This window comes from Coregonus lavaretus (genome assembly GCF_964263955.1).
Source record: "Coregonus lavaretus genome assembly, chromosome: 5".
Lineage (NCBI taxonomy): Eukaryota > Metazoa > Chordata > Actinopteri > Salmoniformes > Salmonidae > Coregonus > Coregonus lavaretus.
In genome coordinates this window covers 36,023,799-36,049,542 of record NC_139992.1, presented here as the reverse complement: position 1 = coordinate 36,049,542, position 25,744 = coordinate 36,023,799, and the positions used below count along the sequence as shown (strand labels likewise).

The window sequence follows — 25,744 nt, the reverse complement described above, 5'->3', positions numbered from 1 at the left end:
TGACCTTGGGTACTACTCGTTACCATAGCTCTGTATGGTCTACTGAAAAAATACCCCACAACCGGTAAGTCAACTTTGCTTTCGAACTTTGTAATCATCTGTAAAGTTGTTTTACATGAAATTATACTAGCTAGCTAGATATATATATTTTGTTTAAAATCCTGTTGATGTCATTGGTTATTTCTTTGGAGTTAGCTAACTAAGCTATCACTAGCTACCTAGGTGGTTAATGTGGTGTATAGTATGCTACAGTACCGTTACAGTATTACTGAATGACAACTGTGGGGATCTAGATGTGATGACTAGCTTAGAAATAATGCATTAATGATTAAACATAAAGGGTTTGTACTGTACTGATATAAAATGTTTCACATAACAAGCTGTGATTCATGTGAGGAACGTTAGGGGGTAGGATGAGATAAGACTTGTATTTCTCACAGACACGAACACTGCCTCTTTGTGATCTGTGAACCGTCCAAGGACGTGTACTGCAAAAAGGTGCTGACTCTACAGGTTGTGATGATAACAACTTATGCCTGGCAACAGTGTGCAACAGTGGAGCGCCAAGGGTCTGGGACCAGCCTGTGCGCCAACGGATAGGCTGAGTAAGTCTAAACCACGCTCAGTCTCTACTCTGATTGGCCAGCAGGGAGCGGGAACTATCTCTGTCAGAGTATTTGAAGAAGAACTTAGAACAATGGATCAGTTCTCTGAGTGCCCTGCGTGGCATTTCAGTGGACCCGTATATACGAACATCATATTTACCATTGAAGTGGTTTGCATTAATTAAAATACTAGCCAGATACACACACAAACGTAATTAATTTTTTGCATTGTATTTATTATGGATCCCCATTAGCTGCTGCCAAGGCAGCAGCTACTCTTTCTCGGGTAAAGCAAAATTAAGGCAGTTATACAATTTTAAAAACATTACAATACATTCACAACACATTAAGTGTGTGCCCTCAGGCCATTCCTCTACTACCACATATCTAAATTATACATCCTTCAATTCAAATTCTGCTTCCTGTGGGGTGTGGCAAATTCAAATTCATTGTTTGAATTGAATTGAATTCAGAAATTCAGAATTGACCCCAACCCTGCTCGACGAATCACAAACCTTAATGTAAAAACAAACAGAAACAAGCCAATTCTGAATAGCTGCCAAGCAAAGTAGAGACAGTTATAAAAGGTGGGGGTGTGACTGGAAGCTTCTCTCTAGATTTCTCCGTCATTTTGGGCAATGGTAATAACGCCGGTCTCTGAGTGCTTCCGGTGGGATTCCAATTAGAATCAGGTGCTCTTGCCGGTGTCCACCTTCAGGTCCTTGGCCACCAGATTGGCCGTTACCGGGTGCATGGCTGCCCGGTTGGCTATGAACACACGCACCGCCTCCTCACGATACTTATCAAAGTTATACACCTCTCTAAAAGAAGGGAGGGAGAAAGACAGGGATTAGGTAGAACACACGTACAAAAGGGTCCGTAAGTAAGAGAATAGGACTCATCATGTTTTTAACAAGATGCTGCCTAGAAATAATTTGATCCAGAAAGCACAACAACAACACATGGCATCTAATAACAGAGATTGTCTCTCAGATAGTGGCGCCGTTGGTTACTTGAAGAGTGGCCTTGTGAACTTCATCCTTCCCTGCTCTGTCGCCATCTTCAGCGCCATGGGAATGGCATCCTCCCACTTGGACTTGACACACAGCCGCAGCCACCTGGAAGAAGGGAGCCAACAGTGTGAGACAATGATACACATACAAACACTTTGCCTGTACATACTGCATGATGGGACTCCAGAACTCACCTGAAGCGGATCTCTGCGTTGATGAAGGCGTTGAGATGGTACACTTCCTGCATCCTCTTCACATGGCTGAGGGGGAGGGGCTCCTAGGGGGAGAAGATATTGTCATTGGTCTGCTTTGGATTCGGATAGAACGATCACATGGCTTATGGAAGATTGCTATGATGACCAGGTGAGTGACAGTGAGGCGTGTCTACCTCTTGCAGGAGCAGAGACAGGAACTCTATGAGCTGGTGGGTGGAGAGAGTCTTCACATCCACCTCACTGAAATTCCCCAGATCCCCCTCTTTGGTCTAGAGGGAGAGAGAAATTAACATACAGTAATACTTCTAAAAATGCTATGTTCTATCATCATGAGATTCTATAACATACACATTATCAATGTGGAGCATGTATCCTCACCTTCACCCATCTCTTACACAGTGCGATGCAGGCATCTGCCATGGTGGTGTCGTATCTGGGGGAGGAGGGTGGCATCGATTTAACACACACCTCAGATTGAGTGGACAGGTAAACAGTGACACAGCTAAAAACAGACCCACAAAATAACAGTAGTGTGGCTCAAAGGTGTAACAGCCAGCCAGGTGAGTGATTCTCAAGTGAAATGGTTAGGTAAGGTAAACCCACTGTGGTTTGACGGGGGGCATCCCAGGGGTGTGCATCCAGGTGTTCCAGTCCACCTTATTCAGGATGTCCACCTGAGATCGGATAGGGAGCAGTAAAGGTGAAACAGAGAGAAGTTCAAGAGCCACAGCAAGGGGCTTTGATAGCAACTTGGTTAGGTGGAGAGTGGTGGTTACTGTACCTTGTTCTTAAAGTAGGTGAAGAGGTAGTTCTTCCACTCCTCAGTAGTGACGCTGCTGTAAGCAAACAGCTGGATGTATGACTTCACAAAACCCATAAACACCTCTGTAAGAGACACAGCCAATTACATGAAGCAAGTGACTTTTTTTTAAACTGAATGAAATGCAACTGTGTATGTGTGTGTCTCTCACCAGGTCCTCCCATGAGCTCCTCCAGGTGGTAGAGAAGAGCGAAACCCTTCTCGTAGGGAACAGAGGAGAAGGCATCGTCAGGGTCCACCTCATTCAGGTTGGGAACCAGGTTGGTCAGAGGGTTGTTGGCCCCAAACGTGTTCACCTGGGAGACAGAGGTAACAGATCAGATAAGGTCGGGCATACACAGTTGCACACGCACGCACGCACGCAGGCACGCACGCACGCACACACGCACGCAGACACACACACACACACACACACACACACACAGGTATAAATGAACAGGTAAGTGGCTTGTCTTTCAGTGAAGTCGGACACATTACTTTAGCCTTGTTCACACTGCTGGCCTCAATGCTCAAATCAGTTTTGTTTTTCAAATCCGTTTTGGAATACTGACTGTCCAAACAGCAAGTTACAAGTGACCAAATCATATTTCTGTGTGTTCAGACAGCAGTCATTTTCTCACATCTATGCTAGTTGTCATAGTAACAAAGGGTGTGTGCACAGTGGTGTAGGCTGATTGGTGGTGGTGCTCGTGCTTCCTATCACTCAGAAGTTATGTAGCAAGCTAAGGTGACAACAAAGCCTGCCATGGACGTTTCCCAGTTGCTTTGAATGATCAAAATCATAGTGTTAGAACACATTTAAAGCCTCAAATTATAAGATCTAACTTTCAAAACAAGTCCTTTTTGGTTAGCCACAGCAGTCAACTAGCTAGCTAGGTAGCCGTTTAGCTCTCCAGCACATTCACTAATTTGTTTGTAAACAATTAACAAGCTAGTTAGCTACCACATGTTCTTGTCAAACTGTAGTCAAACTGTAGCTAGCAAGCAACAAGATATGCCAAATAAAAACCACTTGAGAGCAAATTAATCCGATTTGACCATTTACATACAAGTCGCATGGCCAGGAATCAGATGTATATCTGACTTCAAATCACCTACGAAAGATGGTTTGAAATGTGACTTGAAATAACCGATTCCATGTGCTTTTTGGCTGTTCAAACTCAGGAAAAATTTGAGTCACTTCAAACTGACAATATGAACAGGGCTTAAGTGTACTTCTGTGTGTACCAGGGTGTTACAGTGTACTCATGCATGTGTGTTCTCTCACCGATTCCTGCAGGTCCTTCCAGCCGCCCATGGCCTTGAACTGTCTGAACTGTTCACTCTCCATAGACCTGCCAATCATTCTCTCAAGGTACACCGTGTGACCCTCGTTCAGCCTGGAGGAGGAAGGGGCACAGACACTAATTATAAACTCATTAACTCCAGAAAGCGATCTTCCTTTTCTATCTCTCCTTCTCTCCATCCCATTTGGCTGATACTCAGTTATGGCTAATTTGACCATGATAGCATTCCCATTCATTCAAGTGAGAAAAGAACATTGATAGTATGTTTTCTCAGTGTTGTACCAGAAGTGCTCCCAGGTCTTGTTGGTCACCAGGTTGCCAGTCCAGCTGTGAGAGATCTCATGGGCTATGACCTGGAGAGAGAAACAGGAGGACGACACAGGTTAACACACCCATACACAGATATAAACACATACTTGAGAAGACACGTACACCTGTGAACTGTGTTTACTTACATTGGACAAGGATCTGTCTCCAGCCTATAAGATAAACATAGGAACAAAGGAATGTTTAAAAAAAATACACAGGCAGGGGGATTTGGTATAGTGATGTGTGTAAGGTGTCTCACCAGCAGTGTGGGGGTGGCAAAGGTAAGGCAGGGGTTCTCCATGCCTCCATACGGGAAGGAGGGGGGCAGGACCAGGATGTCATACTGGCCCCACACATACGGCCCCGCAAGGTCCTCAGCTGTCTTCAACATGGTCTCTGTCTGAGAGGGTCACACACACATTTAGGCTGACATTTCAATATTAAACTCTGCTGATGTAGGATGAGTGGGACACAGACAAATTACCTACGTACCACACAGATACAGTAAATACTGATAAACTCACCTCTGAGAACTCAAATGCTGCCTTGTCCACAAACTCCTTCTCTGACCAAACACGAGACCTGGGCCCAATCTCTCTTGTAAACAACAAACAAACATTTGTTACTAATATTTCACTGATCATTTATTCATTTAAAATAATGAGTAGGAAAACAGGGCAATAGTTATATATATGGGTGGGTGTGTGTGTGTACCTGCTCTCCAAAGCTCCAACCACGATGGCAATGAGGTAAGAGGGCATGGGCACCTGGGAGGTGTCAAAGGTCAACAATGGTGAAATAAATCAATCAAACACAGCTCCAACACCAGTCTCTGACAATGCATTTCATTCAGATTGCAGGCGTGCTACGACAGTTCCTTTCGTTATCTGGCTGTTTCATCTAAACATTCCTTGTAATTAACTCATTATTGCTTGATCAGCAGCTACTTTGGCAGCGCTGTACCTTGAACAGTCAGGCCAAAAAGCAAGACTGACTGTATTAAGCTATGGATGACAATGGATGGTTGGATGGAGAGATGGAAAGAAACAGTGATAGAGAATAGAGACACTGACTGGTTGTCTGAAGCGGTAGATGACCCGGCTGCTGTCCTGGGGATCAGGCTCCTGTCCGTCCCGTACAGCACTCATCACAGCTACCAGCTCCTTGGGGACAGACACCTGGGCATAGTAGGTGTGTTTCATAGCGGGGGTATCCTGGCAGGGTACCATGCTCCTGCAATGGTTGGCCTGTGTGATGGACATTTCTGTTAAACCTTTATCATGCTTGTGTACTAGAAGCTCTTTCTTTGAACCTAGTTGCTTAGGCATTAACTTTGAGATTATTGATGTAACTAGGTCATATGAGATGGGATTGTGCGTGCATGGGTATGGGCCTGTTTCTAACCATGCTGTGGATGTGTAGCATAGGAACCTAGTTTTAGGGAAGTATGTACATGATGTCTGGGCTCACAGCCAAGAACTGACAGGGACAGAATGCGGTCGGACCACCCCACACCATGACTGACCCACCGCCAAACCGGTCATGCTGGAGGATGTTGCAGGCAGCAGAACGTTCTCCACGGCGTCTCCAGACTCTGTTACGTCTGTCACGTGCTCAGTGTGAACCTGCTTTCATCTGTGAAGAGCACAGGGCGCCAGTGGCGAATTTGCCAATCTTGGTGTTCTCTGGCAAATGCCAAACGTCCTGCACGGTGTTGGGCTGTAAGCACAACCCCCACCTGTGGACGTCGGGCCCTCATACCACCCTCATGGAGTCTGTTTCTGACCGTTTGAGCAGACACATGCACATTTGTGGCCTGCTGGAGGTCATTTTGCAGGGCTCTGGTAGTGCTCCTCCTGCTCCTCCTTGCACAAAGGCGGAGGTAGCAGTCCTGCTGCTGGGTTGTTGCCCTCCTACGGCCTCCTCCACGTCTCCTGATATACTGGGCGGTCTCCTGGTAGCGCCTCCATGCTCTGGACACTACGCTGACAGACACAGCAAACCTTCTTGCCACAGCTCGCATTGATGTGCCATCCTGGATGAGCTGCACTACCTGAGCCACTTGTGTGGGTTGTAGACTCCGTCTCATGCTACCACTAGAGTGAAAGCACCGGCAGCATTCAAAAGTGACCAAAACATCAGCCAGGAAGCATAGGAACTGAGAAGTGGTCTGTGGTCACCACCTGCAAAACCTGTCATTTTTTGGGGTGTCTTGCTAATTGCCTATAATTTCCACCTGTTGTCTATTCCATTTGCACAACAGCATGTGAAATGTATTGTCAATCAGTGTTGCTTCCTAAGTGGACAGTTTGATTTCACAGAAGTTTGATTGACTTGGAGTTACATTGTGTTGTTTAAGTGTTCCCTTTATTTTTTTGAGCAGTGTATATTATAAAAATAAAGCAAACTGGATGGAATATGGAGAAAAATGCACCAAATTATTTTTTCATCTTCAACATAGAAATGCTACCAAAAAGAATTTACTGAAACTGGTTACAAATGACAGAGTCACCAATGATTCACCAAATCATAATTTAAATGATATTTTGAAGGAGGAAGCTAAGTACTTTAAGAATATGTTTTCGATTCAGTCGCCTCCATCTCCTCTAACTGAAGCTAATTGTAGGGATTTCTTTTCTATTGATAATGTAAAATTAACAGCCATACAGAAAGACTCATGTGAAGGTGAAATTACAGAGGAGGAACTTCTGGATGCAATTAAAAATGTTTAAGTCCGGGAAAACTCCAGGGTTGGATGGCATACCAGTCGAGGTATACCAAACCTTTTCTGATATACTCAGAGGACCGTTATTAGCATGTTTTAACCACTCCTATGTAAATGGTAGATTATCAGACACTCAAGAAGGTCTGATTTCATTATTACTGAAACAGGATACAAGTGGGAAATATAAAGATCCAGTCCATTTAAAAAATTGGAGACCCCTTACACTTCAGTGTTGTGATGCAGAAATTCTAGCAAAATGTATAGCGCATAGAATTAAAAAGGTATTGTCGGATATTATTCATTCTAATCAGACAGGTTTTTTACACGGACGATACTTTGGAGATAATATAAGGCAAGTACTGGAAACAATAGAACACTATGAAAAATCTGGGAAACAAGGCCTGCTATTCATAGCAGACATTAAAAAGGCATTTGATAAAGTACGACTGGAGTTTATATATAAATGCCTGGAGAATTTCAATTTAGGAGAATCTCTTATAAAATGGGTTAATATCATGTATAGTAAACCCTAGGTGTAAAATAGTAAATAATGGCTATTTCTCCTAAAGTTTTAAACTGTCAAGAGGAGTAAAACAAGGTTGTCCACTATCGGTATATCTATTTATTATGGCCATCGAAATGTTAGCTATTAAAATCAGATCCAACAATGATATCAAGGGATTAGAAATCCCGGGACCACCCATTCATAAAAAATGTATGCACACATGACTGTAAGTCGCTTTGGATAAAAGCGTCTGCGAAATGGCATATTATGATAAATGTACTATATTACATACTGGATCACAAAAAAATAAAATTTTTACATTACCATGTAGTTTACCAATAAAATGGTCTGATGGTGATGTGGATATACTCAGAATACATATCCCAAATGAAATAAATGATCTCACTTCAATACATTTTAATAGAAAGTTAGCAAAAATAGATAAGATCTTGCTACCATGGAAAGGTAAATACCTGTCTATTTGTGGACAAATCACCCTGATTAACTCATTAGTATTATCCCAGTTTACCTATTTGTTATGGTCTTGCCTACGCCTAGCGAACAGTTTTTTAAATTATATGAGAAAAAAATATTCAATTCTATTTGGAACGGCAAGCCAGACAAAATTAAACGGGCCTATTTATATAATGAAAATGAATTTGGGGGACAGAAATGATTAAATATTAAAGCATTAGACCTATCAATAAAAGCTTCAGTCATACAAAAGTTATACTTAAATCCGAACTGGTTCTCTAGCAAATTAGTAAGATTGTCTCACCCCATGTTCAAGAATGGCCTTTTCCCCTTTATTCAGATTACAACCACTCACTTTGAGTTATTTGAAAAGGAAATCATCTCCCAAATATCACTATTTCTAAAACAAGCCATAGAAAGTTGGTTGCAATTTCAATTTAACCCTCCAGAAACGACAGAAAAAATAATGCAACAAATATTGTGGTTAAACTAAAATATACTAAATTATTTTAAAAAACATTATTTTTTGAGAAATTTAAAAAAAAGGTATAATCTTCGGAAATTATATCATAGGTAGGACTGGTGGGGTTATGTTGCACATGCAGCTAACAAAAACATATGGAAATGTCTGCTCTACCCAAAATTACAACCAAATATTTGCAGCATTACCGCAAAAATGGAAGTGGGAGAAAGTAAGAAACTTGTCTGTCGGCCCTACATTAAAGAACATAATTGGTTAAAGAAAATTGGGATAAATAAAAAAGTATACCAGTTTCATTTGAGGACCAAAGGATTGACAGCCGTCCCATATAGATCGCAAAATAGTTCGGAAGAGATTTTTGACGTACCGATTCCATGGCATAGTGTTTATGAACTGATATGCAAAACGACGCCGGATTCAAAACTTCTAATTTTTCTATTTAAATTATTATACAAAACTCTTGCTACCAATATAATGTTATTTATATGGGGGATATAATCTTCCCAGCTCTGCATATTTTGCTGCGAAGAGACAGAATCATTAGATCATTTGTTTTGGTACTGTCCATTTGTAGCTTGCTTTTGGTCACAGGCTCAAGGAGTGGCTGAAGGATTGCAATATTTACCTGGAGCTAACCCTGCAGATAGCATTACTGGGTGATCTGAAAAGTCATAGTCAATCGATCAATAATATAATAATACTTTAAGCAAAACATTTTATTTTCAATTTACAATCTGTAGAAACAATGAGAATAGAAGGGTTCAGAACTTTTGTGAAACATCACAGTACAGTTGAAAAATATATGGCAAATAGAAATCCAATATGGATGGTGTTAAGAGATAGGTGGGAGGTGTTGAATGGAGCTGAAGGATGGGACTAATAACTAATAACAACAAGATAACTAATGTAAAGCATACTGTGTCCATAATATGTATATAAACTCAGCAAAAAAAGAAACATCCTTTTTTCAGGAACTTGTTTTTCAAAGTTAATTTGTAAAAATCCAAATAACTTCACAGATCTTCATTCAAATCAAATATTATTTGTCACATACACGTGTTTAGCAGATGTTATAGCGGGTGTAGTGAAATGCTTGTGCTTCTAGCTCCGACAGTGCAGTAATATCTAACAATTTCACAACATATCCCAATACACACAAAACTAGTAAGGAATGGGATTTAAGAATATATACATACAGTGGGGAGAACAAGTATTTGATACACTGCCGATTTTGCAGGTTTTCCTACTTACAAAGCATGTAGAGGTATGTAATTTTTATCATAGGTACACTTCAACTGTGAGGGACTGAATCTAAAACAACAATCCAGAAAATCACATTGTATGATTTTAAAGTAATTAATTTGCATTTTATTACATGACATAAGTATTTGATCACCTACCAACCAGTAAGAATTCCGGCTCTCACAGACCTGTTAGTTTTTCTTTAAGAAGCCCTCCTGTTCTCCACTCATTACCTGTATTAACTGCACCTGTTTGAACTCGTTACCTGTATAAAAGACACCTGTCCACACACTCAATCAAACAGACTCCAACCTCTCCACAATGGCCAAGACCAGAGAGCTGTGTAAGGACATCAGGGATAAAATTGTAGACCTGCACAAGGCTGGGATGGGCTACAGGACAATAGGCAAGCAGCTTGGTGAGAAGGCAACAACTGTTGGCGCAATTATTAGAAAATGTAAGAAGTTCAAGATGATGGTCAATCACCCTCGGTCTGGGGCTCCAAGCAAGATCTCACCTCGTGGGGCATCAATGATCATGAGGAAGGTGAGGGATCAGCCCAGAACTACACGGCAGGACCTGGTCAATGACCTGAAGAGAGCTGGGACCACAAAGAAAACCATTAGTAACACACTACGCCGTCATGGATTAAAATCCTGCTGCGCACGCAAGGTCCCCCTGCTCAAGCCAGCACATGTCCAGGCCCGTCTGAAGTTTGCCAATGACCATATGGATGATCCAGAGGAGGAATGGGAGAAGGTCATGTGGTCTGATGAGACAAAAATAGAGCTTTTTGGTCTAAACTCCACTCGCCGTGTTTGGAGGAAGAAGAAGGATGAGTACAACCCCAAGAACACCATCCCAACCGTGAAGCATGGAGGTGGAAACATCATTCTTTGGGGATGCTTTTCTGCAAAGGGGACAGGACGACTGCACCGTAGAGGGGAGGATGGATGGGGCCATGTATCGCGAGATCTTGGCCAACAACCTCCTTCCCTCAGTAAGAGCATTGAAGATGGGTCGTCGCTGGGTCTTCCAGCATGACAACGACCCGAAACACACAGCCAGGGCAACTAAGGAGTGGCTCCATAAGAAGCATCTCAAGGTCCTGGAGTGGCCTAGGCAGTCTCCAGACCTGAACCCAATAGAACATCTTTGGAGGGAGCTGAAAGTCCGTATTGCCCAGCGACAGCCCCGAAACCTGAAGGATCTGGAGAAGGTCTGTATGGAGGAGTGGGCCAAAATCCCTGCTGCAGTGTGTGCAAACCTGGTCAAGACCTACAGGAAACGTATGATCTCTGTAATTGCAAACAAAGGTTTCTGTACCAAATATTATGTTCTGCTTTTCTGATGTATCAAATACTGAAGTCCACGATCATCTCTTTTGTTTTGTTGATGTTGAGTGAGAGGTTATTTTCCTGGCACCACACTCCCAGAGCCCTCACCTCCTCCCTGTAGGCTGTCTCGTCATTGTTGGTAATCAAGCCTACTACTGTTGTGTCGTCTGCAAACTTGATGATTGAGCTGGAGGCGTGCTTGGCCACGCAGTCATGGGTGAACAGGGAGTACAGGAGGGGGCTTAGCACGCACCCTTGTGGGGCCCCAGTGTTGAGGATCAGCGAAGTGGAGATGTTGTTTCCTACCTTCACCACCTGGGGGGCGGCCCGTCGGGAAGTCCAGGACACAGTTGCACAGGGCGGGGTTCCGACCCAGGGCCTCGAGCTTAATGATGAGCTTGGAGGGTACTATGGGGTTGAATGCTGAGCTATAGTCAATGAACAGCATTCTTTCATAGGTATTCCTCTTGTCCAGATGGGATAGGGCAGTGTGCAGTGTGATGGCATTTGCGTCGTCTGTGGATCTATTGGGGCGGTAAGCAAATTGAAGTGGGTCTAGGGTGACAGGTAAGGTAAGGTAGAGGTGATATGATCCTTGACTAGTCTCTCAAAGCACTTCATGATGACAGAGTGCTACAGGGCGATAGTCATTTAGTTTAGTTACCTTTGCTTTCTTGGGTACAGGAACAATGGTGGCCATCTTGAAGCATGTGGGAACAGCAGACTGGGAAATATTGAATATGTCCATAAACACACCAGCCAGCTGGTCTGCGCATGCTCTGAGGACGCGGCTAGGGATGCCGTCTGGGCCGGCAGCCTTGCGGGGGTTAACATGCTTAAATGTCTTAATCACGTCGGCCATGGAGAAGGAGAGGCCACAGTCCTTGGTAGTGGGCCTCGTCAGTGGCACTGTGTTATCCTCAAAGCGGGCGAAGAAGGTGTTTAGCTTGTCTGGAAGCGAGACATCGGTGTCGGCGACGTGGCTGGTTTTCTTTTTGTAGTCCGTGATTGTCTGTAGACCATGCCACATACGTCTCGTGTCTGAGCCGTTGAATTGCGACTCCACTTTGTCTCTATACTGATGTTTTGCCAGTTTAATTGCCTTGCGGAGTGAGTAGCTACACTGTTTGTATTCTGCCATATTCCCAGTCACCTTGCCATGGTTGAATGCGGTGGTTCGCGGTTTCAGATTGCGCGAATGCTGCCGTCTATCCACGGTTTCTGGTTAGGGTAGGTTTTAATAGTCACAGTGGGCACAACATCACCTATACACTTCCTGATAAATTCAGTCACCGTTTCAGTGTATACGTCTAAATTATTTTCGGAAGCTACCCGGAACATATCCCAGTCCGCGTGATCAAAACAATCTTGTAAAGGGTTTAAACACTGTTTCCCATGCTTGTTCAATGAACCATAAATAATTAATGAACACGCACCTGTGGAACGGTCGCTAAGACACTAACAGCTTACAGACGGTAGGCAATTAAGGTCACAGTTATGAAACTTAGGACACTAAAGAGGCCTTTCTACTGACTCTGAAAAACCCCAAAAGAAAGATGCCCAGGGTCCCTCCTCATCTGTGTGAACGTGCCTGAGGCATGAGGACTGCAGATGTGGCCAGGGCAATAAATTGCAATGCCCGTACTGTGAGACGCCTAAGACAGCGCTACAGGGAGACAGGACGGACAGCTGATTGTCCTCGCAGTGGCAGACCACGTGTAACAACACCTGCACAGGATCGGTACATCCGAACATCACACCTACGGGACAGGTACAGAATGGCAACAACAACTGCCCGAGTTACACCAGGAACGCACAATCCCTCCATCAGTGCTCAGACTGTACGCAATAGGCTGAGAGAGGCTGGACTGAGGGCTTGTAGGCCTGTTGTAAGGCAGGTCCTCACCAGACATCACCGGCAACAACGTCGCCTATGGGCACAAACCCACCGTCGCTGGACCAGACAGGACTGGCAAAAAGTGCTCTTCACTGACAAGTCGCGGTTTTGTCTCACCAGGGTTGATGGTCGGAATCGTGTTTATCGTCGAAGGAATGAGCGTTACACCGAGGCCTGTACTCTGGAGCGGGATCGATTTGGAGGTAGAGGGTCCGTCATGGTCTGGGGCGGTGTGTCACAGCATCATCGGACTGAGCTTGTTGTCATTGCAGGCAATCTCAACGCTGTGCGTTACAGGGAAGATATCCTCCTCCCTCATGTGGTACTCTTCCTGCTGGCTCATCCTGACATGACCCTCCAGCATGACAATGCCACCAGCCATACTGCTAGTTCTGTGCGTGATTTCCTGCAAGACAGGAATGTCAGTGTTCTGCCATGGCCAGCGAAGAGCCCGGATCTCAATCCCATTGAGCAAGTCTGGGACCTGTTGGATCGGAGGGTGAGGGATTGGGCCATTTCCCCCAGAAATTTCCGGGAACTTGCAGGTGCCTTGGTGGAAGAGTGGGGTAACATCTCACAGCAAGAACTGCCAAATCTGGTGCAGTCCATGAGGAGATGCACTGCAGTACTTAATGCAGCTGGTGGCCACACCAGATACTGACTGTTACTTTTGATTTTGACCCCCCCTTTGATCAGGGACACATTATTCAATTTCTGTTAGTCACATGTCTGTGGAACTTGTTCAGTTTATGTCTCAGTTGTTGAATCTTGTTATGTTCATACAAATCTTTACACATGTTAAGTTTGCTGAAAATATACGCAGTTGACAGTGAGGACGTTTCTTTTTTTGCTGAGCTTTTTATGAAAGAGCACAGTTAGAAATATATGGCATATAGAAGCAAACCGGATGGACATCATGAAAATGATCGGAGAGGTTGAGGGTAGAGGAAGTTCAGGAGTAAAAACAAACAAAATATAATTATTGTAAAATTGACTGTGTCCATAAAATGTATAAGCTGGAAGTAGAGGCCTAAGCGTTGTTGTTCACTAGTTTACTCCAATTAGGGAAGGGGTGGTGGGGCTGGAAAGTAATAAAGGGAAATATATTTTTAAAAAGGATATGTATATATATACAGTGAGGGAAAAAAGTATTTCATCCCCTGCTGATTTTGTACGTTTGCCCACTGACAAAGACATGATCAGTCTATAATTTTAATGGTAGGTTTATTTGAACAGTGACAGACAGAATAACAACAACAAAATCCAGAAAAATGCATATAAAAAATGTTATAAATTGATTTGCATTTTAATGAGGGAAATAAGTATTTGACCCCTCTGCAAAACATGGCTTAATACTTGGTGGCAAAACCCTTGTTGGCAATCACAGAGGTCAGACGTTTCTTGTAGTTGGCCACCAGGTTTGCACACATCTCAGGAGGGATTTTGTCCCACTCCTCTTTGCAGATCTTCTCCAAGTCATTAAGGTTTCGAAGCTGACGTTTGGCAACTCGAACCTTCAGCTCCCTCCACAGATTTTCTATGGGATTAAGGTCTGGAGACTGGCTAGGCCACTCCAGGACCTTAATGTGCTTCTTCTTGAGCCACTCCTTTGTTGCCTTGGCCGTGTGTTTGGGGTCATTGTCATGCTGGAATACCCATCCACGACCCATTTTCAATGCCCTGGCTGAGGGAAGGAGGTTCTCACCCAAGATTTGACGGTACATGGCCCCGTCCATCGTCCCTTTGATGCGGTGAAGTTGTCCTGTCCCCTTAGCAGAAAAACACCCCCAAAGCATAATGTTTCCACCTCCATGTTTGACGGTGGGGATGGTGTTCTTGGGGTCATAGGCAGCATTCCTCCTCCTCCAAACACGGCAAGTTGAGTTGATGCCAAAGAGCTCGATTTTGGTCTCATCTGACCACAACACTTTCACTCAGTTCTCCTCTGAATCATTCAGATGTTCATTGGCAAACTTCAGACGGCCCTGTATATGTGCTTTCTTGAGCTGGGGGACCTTGCGGGCGCTGCAGGATTTCAGTTTTTCACGGCGTAGTGTGTTACCAATTGTTTTCTTGGTGACTATGGTCCCAGCTGCCTTGAGATCATTGACAAGATCCTCCCGTGTAGTTCTGGGCTGATTCTTCACCGTTCTCATGATCATTGCAACTCCACGAGGTGAGATCTTGCATGGAGCCCCAGGCCGAGGGAGATTGACAGTTCTTTTGTGTTTCTTCCATTTGCAAATAATCGCACCAACTGTTGTCACCTTCTCACCAAGCTGCTTGGCGATGGTCTTGTAGCCCATTCCAGCCTTGTGTAGGTCTACAATCTTGTCCCTGACATCCTTGGAGAGCTCTTTGGTCTTGGCCATGGTGGAGAGTTTGGAATCTGATTGATTGATTGCTTCTGTGGACAGGTGTCTTTTATACAGGTAACAAACTGAGATTAGGAGCACTCCCTTTAAGTGTGCTCATAATCTCAGCTCGTTACCTGTATAAAAGACACCTGGGTGCCAGAAATCTTTCTGATTGAGAGGGGGTGAAATACTTATTTCCCTCATTAAAATGCAAATCAATTTATAACATTTTTGACATGCGCTTTTCTGGATTTCTTTGTTGTTATTCTGTCTCTCACTGTTCAAATAAACCTACCATTAAAATGATAGACTGATCATGTCTTTGTCAGTGGGCAAAAGTACAAAATCAGCAGGGGATCAAATACTTTTTTCCCTCACTGTATGTATGTATGTGTATGTATGTATATGTATATATATATATATATATATATATATATATATATATATATATATATATATATATATATATATATATATATATATATATATATATATATATATATATTTGCGAGAAGAAAAAAAACATATGGGGGATTGGAAGTGATGCAGGCAATTACATTGATGGAATATTGCAATATTAAAGCTGATATACACCCCCAATTTTTTTTTTTTTTTACCATTTTAAAAAACTCACAAGCGAGACCTGTGGTTTCTTGCTAGTGTGGGTGTCAAGCCCCACATCCTCTAGGCAGACAGCGAAAGATTCTTGCTTGCTCGGGTCAAGGACCCATTTTGAGGAACTATGTCTGGGGAGATTTCCTGTTGTTTTAGCACCTATTTTTCTCAGAATGAGACCTTTTTCACAGTTAGTCTGCACCCTGTACCCCAGTTCCGTCTCATTGTCCAGCACATACACACACCAAGATCAAGTGTTTTGTACATGCTTGCATAAGATGACTTGCCTATATAAGGTTTCTGTACTCCTCGTGTCATTCGAGCTCTCTGGCGTACACCTCAGATGTGCATGCCCGACCAGCGCCATTATTGCAATAATTAATAGATCAATAAAGTATAATTGATTGAAGAAATAACACAGTTATCTCTTTATTGGGTAGAATTTCCACGACACCTGGAGGGGTTTCAGGTGGTTATTAGCTAGGGGTGTAACGATCCATCTACTACATCGATGTATCGATTTTTATTCCTATGATCCAACTACATCAATCTGTGCTCGGCGAGTTGGCCTTTTGGACAACATATATCAATCTAACATCGTTTTAAAATGTAATACATCGATTGTATCGATACTAGGAAATAACCCATTGGATTTAAGCACGTCAGACTTTATATGGATGTTTTTTCTTAGCACTTTTAATGATAAAGGCTTGAAACATTACTCGATTCAGTCTGCCTATCCGTGACGTCATCGCCCCGCGCCAGCAGCAGCGCAAAGGCGCAAAGACAACAAAACATAGCATGGCGGACGACAGAGGAGAAGCCGACGAGCGAGAAATTATCAAGCCACCATTGCGGTCCTTTTTATTTTTTTATTATTATTATTATTATTATTATTATTAATTTTTTTTTTTTGGGGGGGGGATGGATCAGCTTAATATTGCAGATAGATTGTATCTTCTATCAATGTAATTATCTGCATCACTTCCAATCCCCCATGTTTTATTTTTATTTTTTATATATATATTCCCCTTTATTACTTTTCAACCCCACCATCCTTTCCCTACTTGGAGTAAATTAGTGAACAACAACGCCCAGGCCTCTACTTCCGGTCTATACTTACTATCTACACCTTATGGACAGAGTTAATTTTACAATAATTCTATATATATATATATATATATATATATATATATATATATATATATATATATATATATATATATATATATATATATATATATATATATATATATATTATTTATTTTTTTGCTCCTGAACCTCTTCTACTCTCAACCTCTCCGATCATTTTCATGATGTCCATCCGGTTTGCTTCTAAATGCCATATCTTTCTAACTGTGCTCTTTCCCAAAAGCTCCCAACATACAACCTATATACTTATTATGGACACAGTATGCTTATATTATTAGCTATCTTTGTTATTATTTGTTGTTATTTGTTATTAGTCCCATCCTTCAACTCTATTCAATACCTCCCATCTATCTCTTAACACCATCCATATAGGATTTCTATTTGCCATATATATTTCAACCGTACTGTGATGTTTTACAAAAGTTCTGAACCTTTCTATTCTCATTGCTTCTACAGATTGTGAATTAAAAATAAACATTTTTGCTAAAAGTATTATTATATTATTGATTGATTGACTATGACTTTTCAGATCACCCAGTAATGCTATCTGCAAGGTTAGTTCCAGGTAAATATTGCAATCCTTTAGCCATTCCTGGACCTGTGTCCAAAAACAAGCTACAAATGGACAGAACCAAAACAAATGATCTAATGATTATATCTCTTCACAGCAAAATCTGCAGAGCTGGGAAGATTGTATCCCCCATATAAATAACATTCTATTGGTAGCAAGAATTTTATATAATAATTTAAATTGAAAGATTCTAATTTTTGAATCCGGTGTCGTTTTGCGTGTCAGTTCATAAACACTATGCCATGGGATCGGTACGTCAAAGATCTCTTCCCAACTATTTTGCAATCTATATGGGACGGCTGTCAATCCTTTGGTCCTTAAGTGAAACTGATATACTTTTTTATTTATCACAGTTTTCCTTAACCAATTATGTTCTTTAATGCAAGGCCGACAGACAAGTTCTTTACATTCTCCCCCTTCAACTTTCCTCTTCCACTTTTGCGGTAAGGCTGCAATTATTTGGTTGTAATTTTGGATAGAGCAGACATTTCCATATGTTTTTGTTAGCTGCATGTGCGACATAACTCCACCAGTCCTACCGATGATATCATTTACGAAGATTATACCTTTTTTAAACATTCTGTCAGAAAATAAAGTTTTTTTGTCAATTAGTATATTTGAATTTAACCACAATATTTGTTGCATTATTTGTTCTGTTGTTTCTGGAGGATTAAATTGAAATTGCAACCAACTTTCTATGGCTTGTTTTAGAAATAGTGACATTTGGGAGATTATTTCCTTTTCAAATAACTGAAAGTGAGAGGTTGTAATCTGAATAAAGGGAAAAAGGCCTTTCTTGAACAGTGGGTGAGACAATCTTACTAATTTGCTTGAGAACCAGTTCGGATTTAAGTATAACTTTTGGATGACTGAAGATTTTAGTGATAGGTCTAATGCTTTAATATTTAATAATTTCTGTCCTCCGAATTCATATTCATTATATAAATATGCTCTTTTAATTTTGTCTGGCTTGCCGTTCCAAATAAAATTGAATATTTTTTTCTCATATAATTTAAAAAACTGTTTGCTAGGCGTAGGCAAGACCATAAGCAAATAGGTAAACTGGGATAATACTAAAGAGTTAATCAGGGTGATTTTTCCACAAATTGACAGGTATTTTCCTTTCCATGGTAGTAAGATCTTATCTATTTTTGCTAACTTTCTATTAAAATTTATTGAAGTGAGATCATTTATTTCCTTTGGGATATGTATTCCGAGTATATCCACATCACCATCAGACCATTTTATTGGTAAACTACATGGTAATGTAAAAATTGTATTTTTTAGTGATCCAATACGTAATATAGTACATTTGTCATAATTTGGTTTTAATCCAGAGAGGTTAGAAAATGTATCTAGATCCTCTATGAGGCTGTGGAGGGATTCTAGTTGTGGATCTAAAAGAAAACATGAATCATCTGCGTACAATGACACCTTTGTTTTTAAGCCCTGTATTTCTAATCCTCTGATATTATTATTGGATCTGATTTTAATAGCTAACATCTCGATGGCCACAATAAATAGATATGCCGATAGTGGACAACCTTGTTTCACTCCTCTTGACAGTTTAAAACTTTCTGAGAAATAGCCATTATTTACTATTTTACACCTAGGGTTACTATACATGATTTTGACCCATTTTATAAGAGATTCTCCAAAATTGAAATGCTCCAGGCATTTATATATAAATTCCAGTCGAACTTTATCAAATGCCTTTTCGAAGTCTGCTATGAATAGCAGGCCTGGTTTCCCAGATTTTTCATAGTGTTCTATTGTTTCCAATACTTGCCTTATATTATCTCCAATGTATCTTCCATGTAAAAAACCTGTCTGATTAGAATGAATAATATCCGACAATACCTTTTTAATTCTATGCGCTATACATTTTGCTAGGATTTTTGCATCACAACACTGAAGTGTAAGGGGCCTCCAATTTTGTAAATGGACTGGATCTTTATATTTTCCACTTGTATCCTGTTTCAGTAATAATGAGATCAGACCTTCTTCTTGAGTGTCAGATAATCTAACATTTACATAGGAGTGGTTAAAACATGCTAATAACGGTCCTCTTAGTATATCAAAAAAGGTTTGGTATACCTCGATTGGTATGCCATCCAACCCTGGAGTTTTCCCGGACTTAAAGTCTTTAATTGCATCCAGAAGTTCCTCCTCTGTAATTTCACCTTCACATGAGTCTTTCTGTGTGGCTGTTAATTTGACATTATCAATAGAAAAAAAATCTCTACAATTAGCTTCAGTTAGAGGAGATGGAGGCGACTGAAAAGAAAACATATGCTTAAAATACTTTGTTTCTTCCTTCAAAATATCATTAGGTGAATTATGGGTGACTCCGTCAATTGTAACCAGTTTCATTAAGTTCTTTTTGGTAGCATTCCTATGTTGAAGATTAAAAAAGAATTTTGTGCATTTTTCCCCATATTCCATCCAGTTTGCTTTATTTTTATAATATATTACACTTGATCTTTCTTGAATAAGTTTTTCCATTTCTTTTTGTTTTTCCTCTAATTTGTTCTGAGCCTCTATGTTACAGTTTTTATTGCCATCTATCTGTTCTGTTAGACTTTCTATTTCCTTTCTTAGTATAAACTCTTTTGACCTAAATTGCTTTTGTTTTCGAGATGAGTACTGAATTGCATGGCCTCTAAAGGCACATTTAAAGGTGTCCCATACAATAAGGGGATTCGCTGTACCTATGTTATGTTGGAAAAAGTCAGTTATAAATTTCTTTGTTCTAATTATAAATAAATTATCATCTAATAGGCTTTGATTAAATTTCCAATATCCTCGCTACGTGGAAATTCAGTCAGAGTAATGTATATGCCTATTATATGATGGTCCGACCGCATTCTGTCCCCTATCAACACTTTTTTTACTTTTGGTGCCAACGAGAATGAGATAAGAAAGAAGTCAAGACGACTAGCTTGATTCAGTCTCCGCCATGTATATCTCACTAGATCAGCATATTTAAGCCTCCATATATCTACTAGTTCTAATGTATCCATGACATTCACAATTTCCTTAAGAGCATGTGGGTGATTGTTTGTGGTGTGATTTCCTTTTCGGTCCATTGAGCTATTTAAAACAGTATTATAATCCCCCACCATAATAATATTGTCTTGAGTTGCTTGCAGGCTTGATAATTTATTATATATATTGTCAAAGAATTGTGGATCATCATTATTTGGTCCGTAAAGGTTAATGAGCCATATCTGTTTATGGTCCAATACCATATTTAAAATAATCCATCTACCTTGCGTATCTATTTGGACAATTTGCACATTCGGATCGAAATTACTATTAATTAATATCATCACCCCTTTTGAATTTCTTTGCCCATGGGAGAAGTATATTTCCCCCCCCCCATTCTTTTTTCCACGCTACTTCATCTCGAATTGTTGAATGAGTTTCCTGTATACAATAGATATTATATTCCTTCTCTTTGAGCCATGTAAATATTGTTCTTCTTTTGTTATTATCAGCTAAGCCATTACAATTATAACTGGCTATACTTATTTCACCATACACCATAAATGAGATACAAGTTTCAAGTCTATTTATCATTATATATGTTTGTAAATTTACCAATAAAAAATAGCGTAATGATTGAGTGTCCATATAGCTGTACCGTGATATTTGCATTGCTACGGAGTAACCCTTCAATTGTTCTCCACTAATTCCCCCGCTAAAGCCCCTCCCCATCCCAAGTTGAGCCGTCATCCCAGTGATCAGCATCCCACCCACGTCCCTCCGTATCCCTATGGCCCCGAGAGGCCAGGACCCATCCATCGAAAACAGCACACAGTGCCACCCACAAAACAGAAGCAGGTTAACCGCCAAAAGCATTTCCAATGCTTTCACCTCTATATATATATATCTATATAACTATTTTTTTATTTTTTATTATGCATATCCTATTTTCCATCATTATCAATTAATATGCGTAATAATGTCGGCAGTTCACGCATAGGATTCTAACATATAACCAGGATTGCCATTGTATTACATTTAATTCATTGACAAGCAATTATTATCCTAGCAAATAATTCCCACGGTCCATCCCATACCCCCCCCCCCCCAACATCCCCCCCCCCCCCCCCCCACAACAGATGCCAGACAAGCACACACGCACATACTCACATACTCCAACACACTCAACCCCCCTCCTCCACAATCCACCATAAAATCCGATACTCAACGGCTGTTATATCCCAGAGCCCAACTCGAGAAATAACTTGATCTACGAGTGCACATACAGTTAAAGCTGATTGAGAAAGCATGCAGATTGAGCAGAAATTGATAACAATGTGAGATTTGATTAATCTACTTAATCTATGTCAAGTCCTAGGTGATGGAGATCAGATCCACCCTCTTCACCTGAGACACAAACACTCTGATCCCCTGTTGTAACCATTTTCCCAAGCATCTCCATGCGGTCAGACCTTTGATTATTTTGTGCCACCTGGGCCACAATGATAAACCCCCTCTCTGATTGTCCGAGTGTGACCCCCTCCCCATGGGTTACTGCAGCCAGTGTTGCCAGCACTGCCACTACCTGGGTGGGCGTACCCCACCGGAATCCCCACCGGCTAGGTAAAAGGTCGTCAAGGTTCTCATTAGCAGCTTTGAGAATTTCCTTGTATATTATGCTCTCCCATCAGGGGGCTCTGGCTTTGTAGGACCAACCCTGCCAGGCAGGCTCAGAATCTTGAGGGGGCGGTGCTGCTCAAGTAGGTCTCTGACCGCATTTATTTCTCTGTTTAGACTGCATATTCACAGCAGGTCCATAAAATAGATGGGAACTTCTCTTTGGTGTATGGGTCGCTCAGGTGGGTGTCCAGGTTATAGGGTTAGGGATCTTTCCATCATGATAGGACAATGAATAATTAGATTAGATGTATACTATATTTAAAAATGTATATCCCTCATCTACACAAAATTGAAAGCTCTCTCTCTCACTACCCCTGTTCATAGACCCCCGGTCGGCTCTGGGATATGCAACCATTTCCCCTCTCACTCACTTAACGCCGCACCTTTTCAAACACAAAAATGCACACCACATGGTTGACTGCGGAAGAAATGGGCCGAGCGTGCAAACGCACCCGCATCCACATCTGCTGCAAGGGGGAAAGGACGCCAGAGAGAACACAGGACCAACCACAACAACCATCCGCCAAAACAACAACCTCCCGCCAAAAAATCCCTGTTCTAATTATTTGTATATAAAGATGTATTATTCTGCTTGTTATATCGTTTTATCCATTTATAAAATACTATACATACTATAAATGTTATTTAATATTACATTCCCTATCATTGCTAGTATCAGGTGCTCCAATATTTGACTCCTCTATTACAACTTTTAGAATAGCCATGGAGTAGTCTTTGTGTCCTTACAAGAAACAGGTATCTAGGAAACTTCACCTGCACTGTCCAGTATCCAGGTATTTATTTCAGTCACACTGGTTGAATTTTTGGCTAAAAGGTTACTGAATCGATTTCAAGTCACTGAATCGTTTCGGATCGTATCGTTCTAAATGAACCAATATCGTCCTTGAATCGTATCGACAACCACGAATCGTGATACAAATCGAATCGTTGTTAAAACGAATCGTTACACCCCTATTATTAGCACATTATCACATCAACCACCTAATCTGGATTTATCTCCAAGAAGGGAAAAATATAATTAATTTAAGTAAACAAAGTAAAATTGAGTGTAATAATATGGAGGGCTGTTAATATCAATATCAGCGACAGAGGAGCCAATGATAAAGGTCCTCTCATAAAGTTTATCAGTGCTGCAGCCCAACACTGCACCTTTGGACACACAGGTGATACATGAAAAAGAGGGATTAGAGGAAGAGAGGGATATATAATAGAGAAAGAAGGCAGGGGCAAAGGTAACCTCACTTGGCACAGGTTATGATCAAATTATGAAATCTTTCTTCTGGTAAGAACTATAAAGAGAAGAAGAGGATTCTGTGCATGACTACAATACCACTGGCTGGATGTTGCAGAAGAGGGGGTTGGGAAAGTGTCTTTTGAGACAGTCTTGCAACTAATTTTACAGTTAAAATGACCGTTAAGCAAGACTGGCATCCAACCAAAAATGAAGACTTTTCATTTACATTTTAGTCATAATTTGTGCATAATTTGGCTCACATCTGGCACAGGTTATGACCATTTTACAGCACTTTTCCTCTGATAAGAACTTCTAGTAACAGAAGTGGTTTCTGTGTGTGACTACAGTTACACTGGGCAGCTGTTGCAGAGGAGGTTGTGAAAATGTTCCATTGTGATGCTACAGTCTTGCAACTACTTTTACCATAAAAGGTACTGTTCATAGTATTTTGTTGAGTTAGAACGAGCCCAACCCCAAACTAAGACTTTTCATGTTTGTGCATGTCCATAAACACAGTGTGTGTGTGTGTGTGTGTGTGTGTTACCTGGCACTGGCTGAAGAGGTAGGGGTGTTTCTTCCCAGCAGTCTGTTCAGGAGTGAGCCACTGCAGCGCAGAAGCACTAGGAGCCGTCTCATAAGTCACCTCCACGATCACATGCTGACCCCTGACAAACAAACACACACACACTAAATATTGCACCAAAACCAGTATTCATCAGTTCAATCTCTGAGGGTTGAGTTACCTGGGGTGCAATCAGTGATGTGCAGTGTTCTGAACGTTATAGACAGAAATGGAATGAATAGAGCAGAGACTATTCATATTCTATATGACAAAATCATATATGTTCTACACAATTCATTTATATCTGAACATTCTGTAACATTATATCTTCCTGAACAGGCCCCTAAGGTGTGAGAGTGAGACAGAGGGGTGTGGATACCTGGAGAGGTCAAAGGGCAGTGTGATCTCCAGAGGGGTTCCCATGAACCTGTGCTTGGGTCCCAAAGTGAACTTTGCTGCCTGTCCATTGGCTGTTACCTTGGAGACCTTCAGGTCCTTTGTGTCAAGGGTCTGATGGTAGAAAGAAAGAAAGAAAGAAAGAAAGAAAGAAAGAAAGAAAGAAAGAAAGAAAGAAAGAAAGAAAGAAAGAAAGAAAGAAAGAAAGAAAGAAAGAAAGAAAGAAGTGGGGCAATAAGTTTGGGTTACCAACATTTATAAAGCAGAATTGTGACAAAGTCAAGTGTGTGAGCAACTACAAGAACCACAACCTCCAACTTCCTCCAGGTTGTGACTGTAAAACATCTGCCACCATAAAAAATACATAATTATATCTCTACCTGGCCCTGAAAGGCTGCCTACATTTTCTACACCTGCTGTGAGAAACACACCTGGGAGAAACAGTCTGAACTCAGATCTTAAATTCACATGCCTGGTATCATATGCCAGCTTGACCTGTCAAAGTCTTACTGTCACTGAGCAGAACAGAACAGTGTCATAAAGCACATATGGCTAGCTACATATCATTCCTGAATGTGATCAGGTTTGATCAGATTTGCAATGAGTGATATTCAAATCAGTTTGTCTTGCAGCAGTGTGTGATACGTTGTGTGTCTGATAAACTCAACCAAATGCTTTGTAGCGGTGTACTGAAACAGGTGTACTGATACAAGGCTTACAACTGAAACAAGGTGTACTGAAACAAGGCTTTTCCCAGGTCAAATTCAGTAGCAACACAAAGGCATTTGCTAGCAAAAATGAATGAACTTGGGTAGCTAGTTTCCTAGCTTGCTGGCTAATAAGATTGAGAAATTAGATTAATACTGTACCAAAGACGTGAAATTATCCACTAAAACCTCCACGGTGAGCGCGACCTTAGCTTTGAGGACATGGCTGTCAAAATCCACATGATAGGTGAGATTCAGGTGCTTGGTAACGCACTTGGAGAAGGAGGAAAAGGAGCAAGGGTCTGTAGCTGAAGCCATGTTCGGTCCAGGCTCATGAAGCGAGAGCGCAAAAAAAATTGCATTAACTACAACCCTGCTCACCACATAACCATGTGACAGCGGCCTGCATGCATTGTGGGAGTTGTAGTTTACTCTGGAGCTGAATGTGTTCAATTTCTTTCTAAATGAATCATCAAACAACTCCATTTACCAGAATGAGCTGGTAGATTTACGTTCCCTTTCAATGATCCATTTCTTTGCATTAATAAACAC

At 41.3% G+C, this 25,744-nt stretch overlaps 1 protein-coding gene across 1 annotated transcript; it reads right to left on the bottom strand.

The window, feature by feature from the left end:
* Positions 1-820: 820 nt before the first annotated feature.
* On the bottom strand, positions 821-25,676 carry LOC311129019 (leukotriene A-4 hydrolase-like). Its single transcript, XM_084161268.1, has 18 exons — positions 25,355-25,676; positions 24,469-24,599; positions 24,072-24,192; positions 5,322-5,495; positions 4,963-5,015; positions 4,773-4,845; positions 4,508-4,648; positions 4,395-4,418; positions 4,222-4,292; positions 3,921-4,032; positions 2,805-2,949; positions 2,615-2,718; positions 2,437-2,507; positions 2,212-2,266; positions 2,007-2,102; positions 1,813-1,895; positions 1,619-1,723; positions 821-1,426 (listed from the first exon to the last, which is right to left on the bottom strand). Exons 1-18 carry the CDS (start codon positions 25,508-25,510, stop codon positions 1,294-1,296), a joined length of 1,848 nt encoding a protein of 615 aa, XP_084017394.1. The 5' UTR covers positions 25,511-25,676; the 3' UTR covers positions 821-1,293.
* Positions 25,677-25,744: the final 68 nt, after the last annotated feature.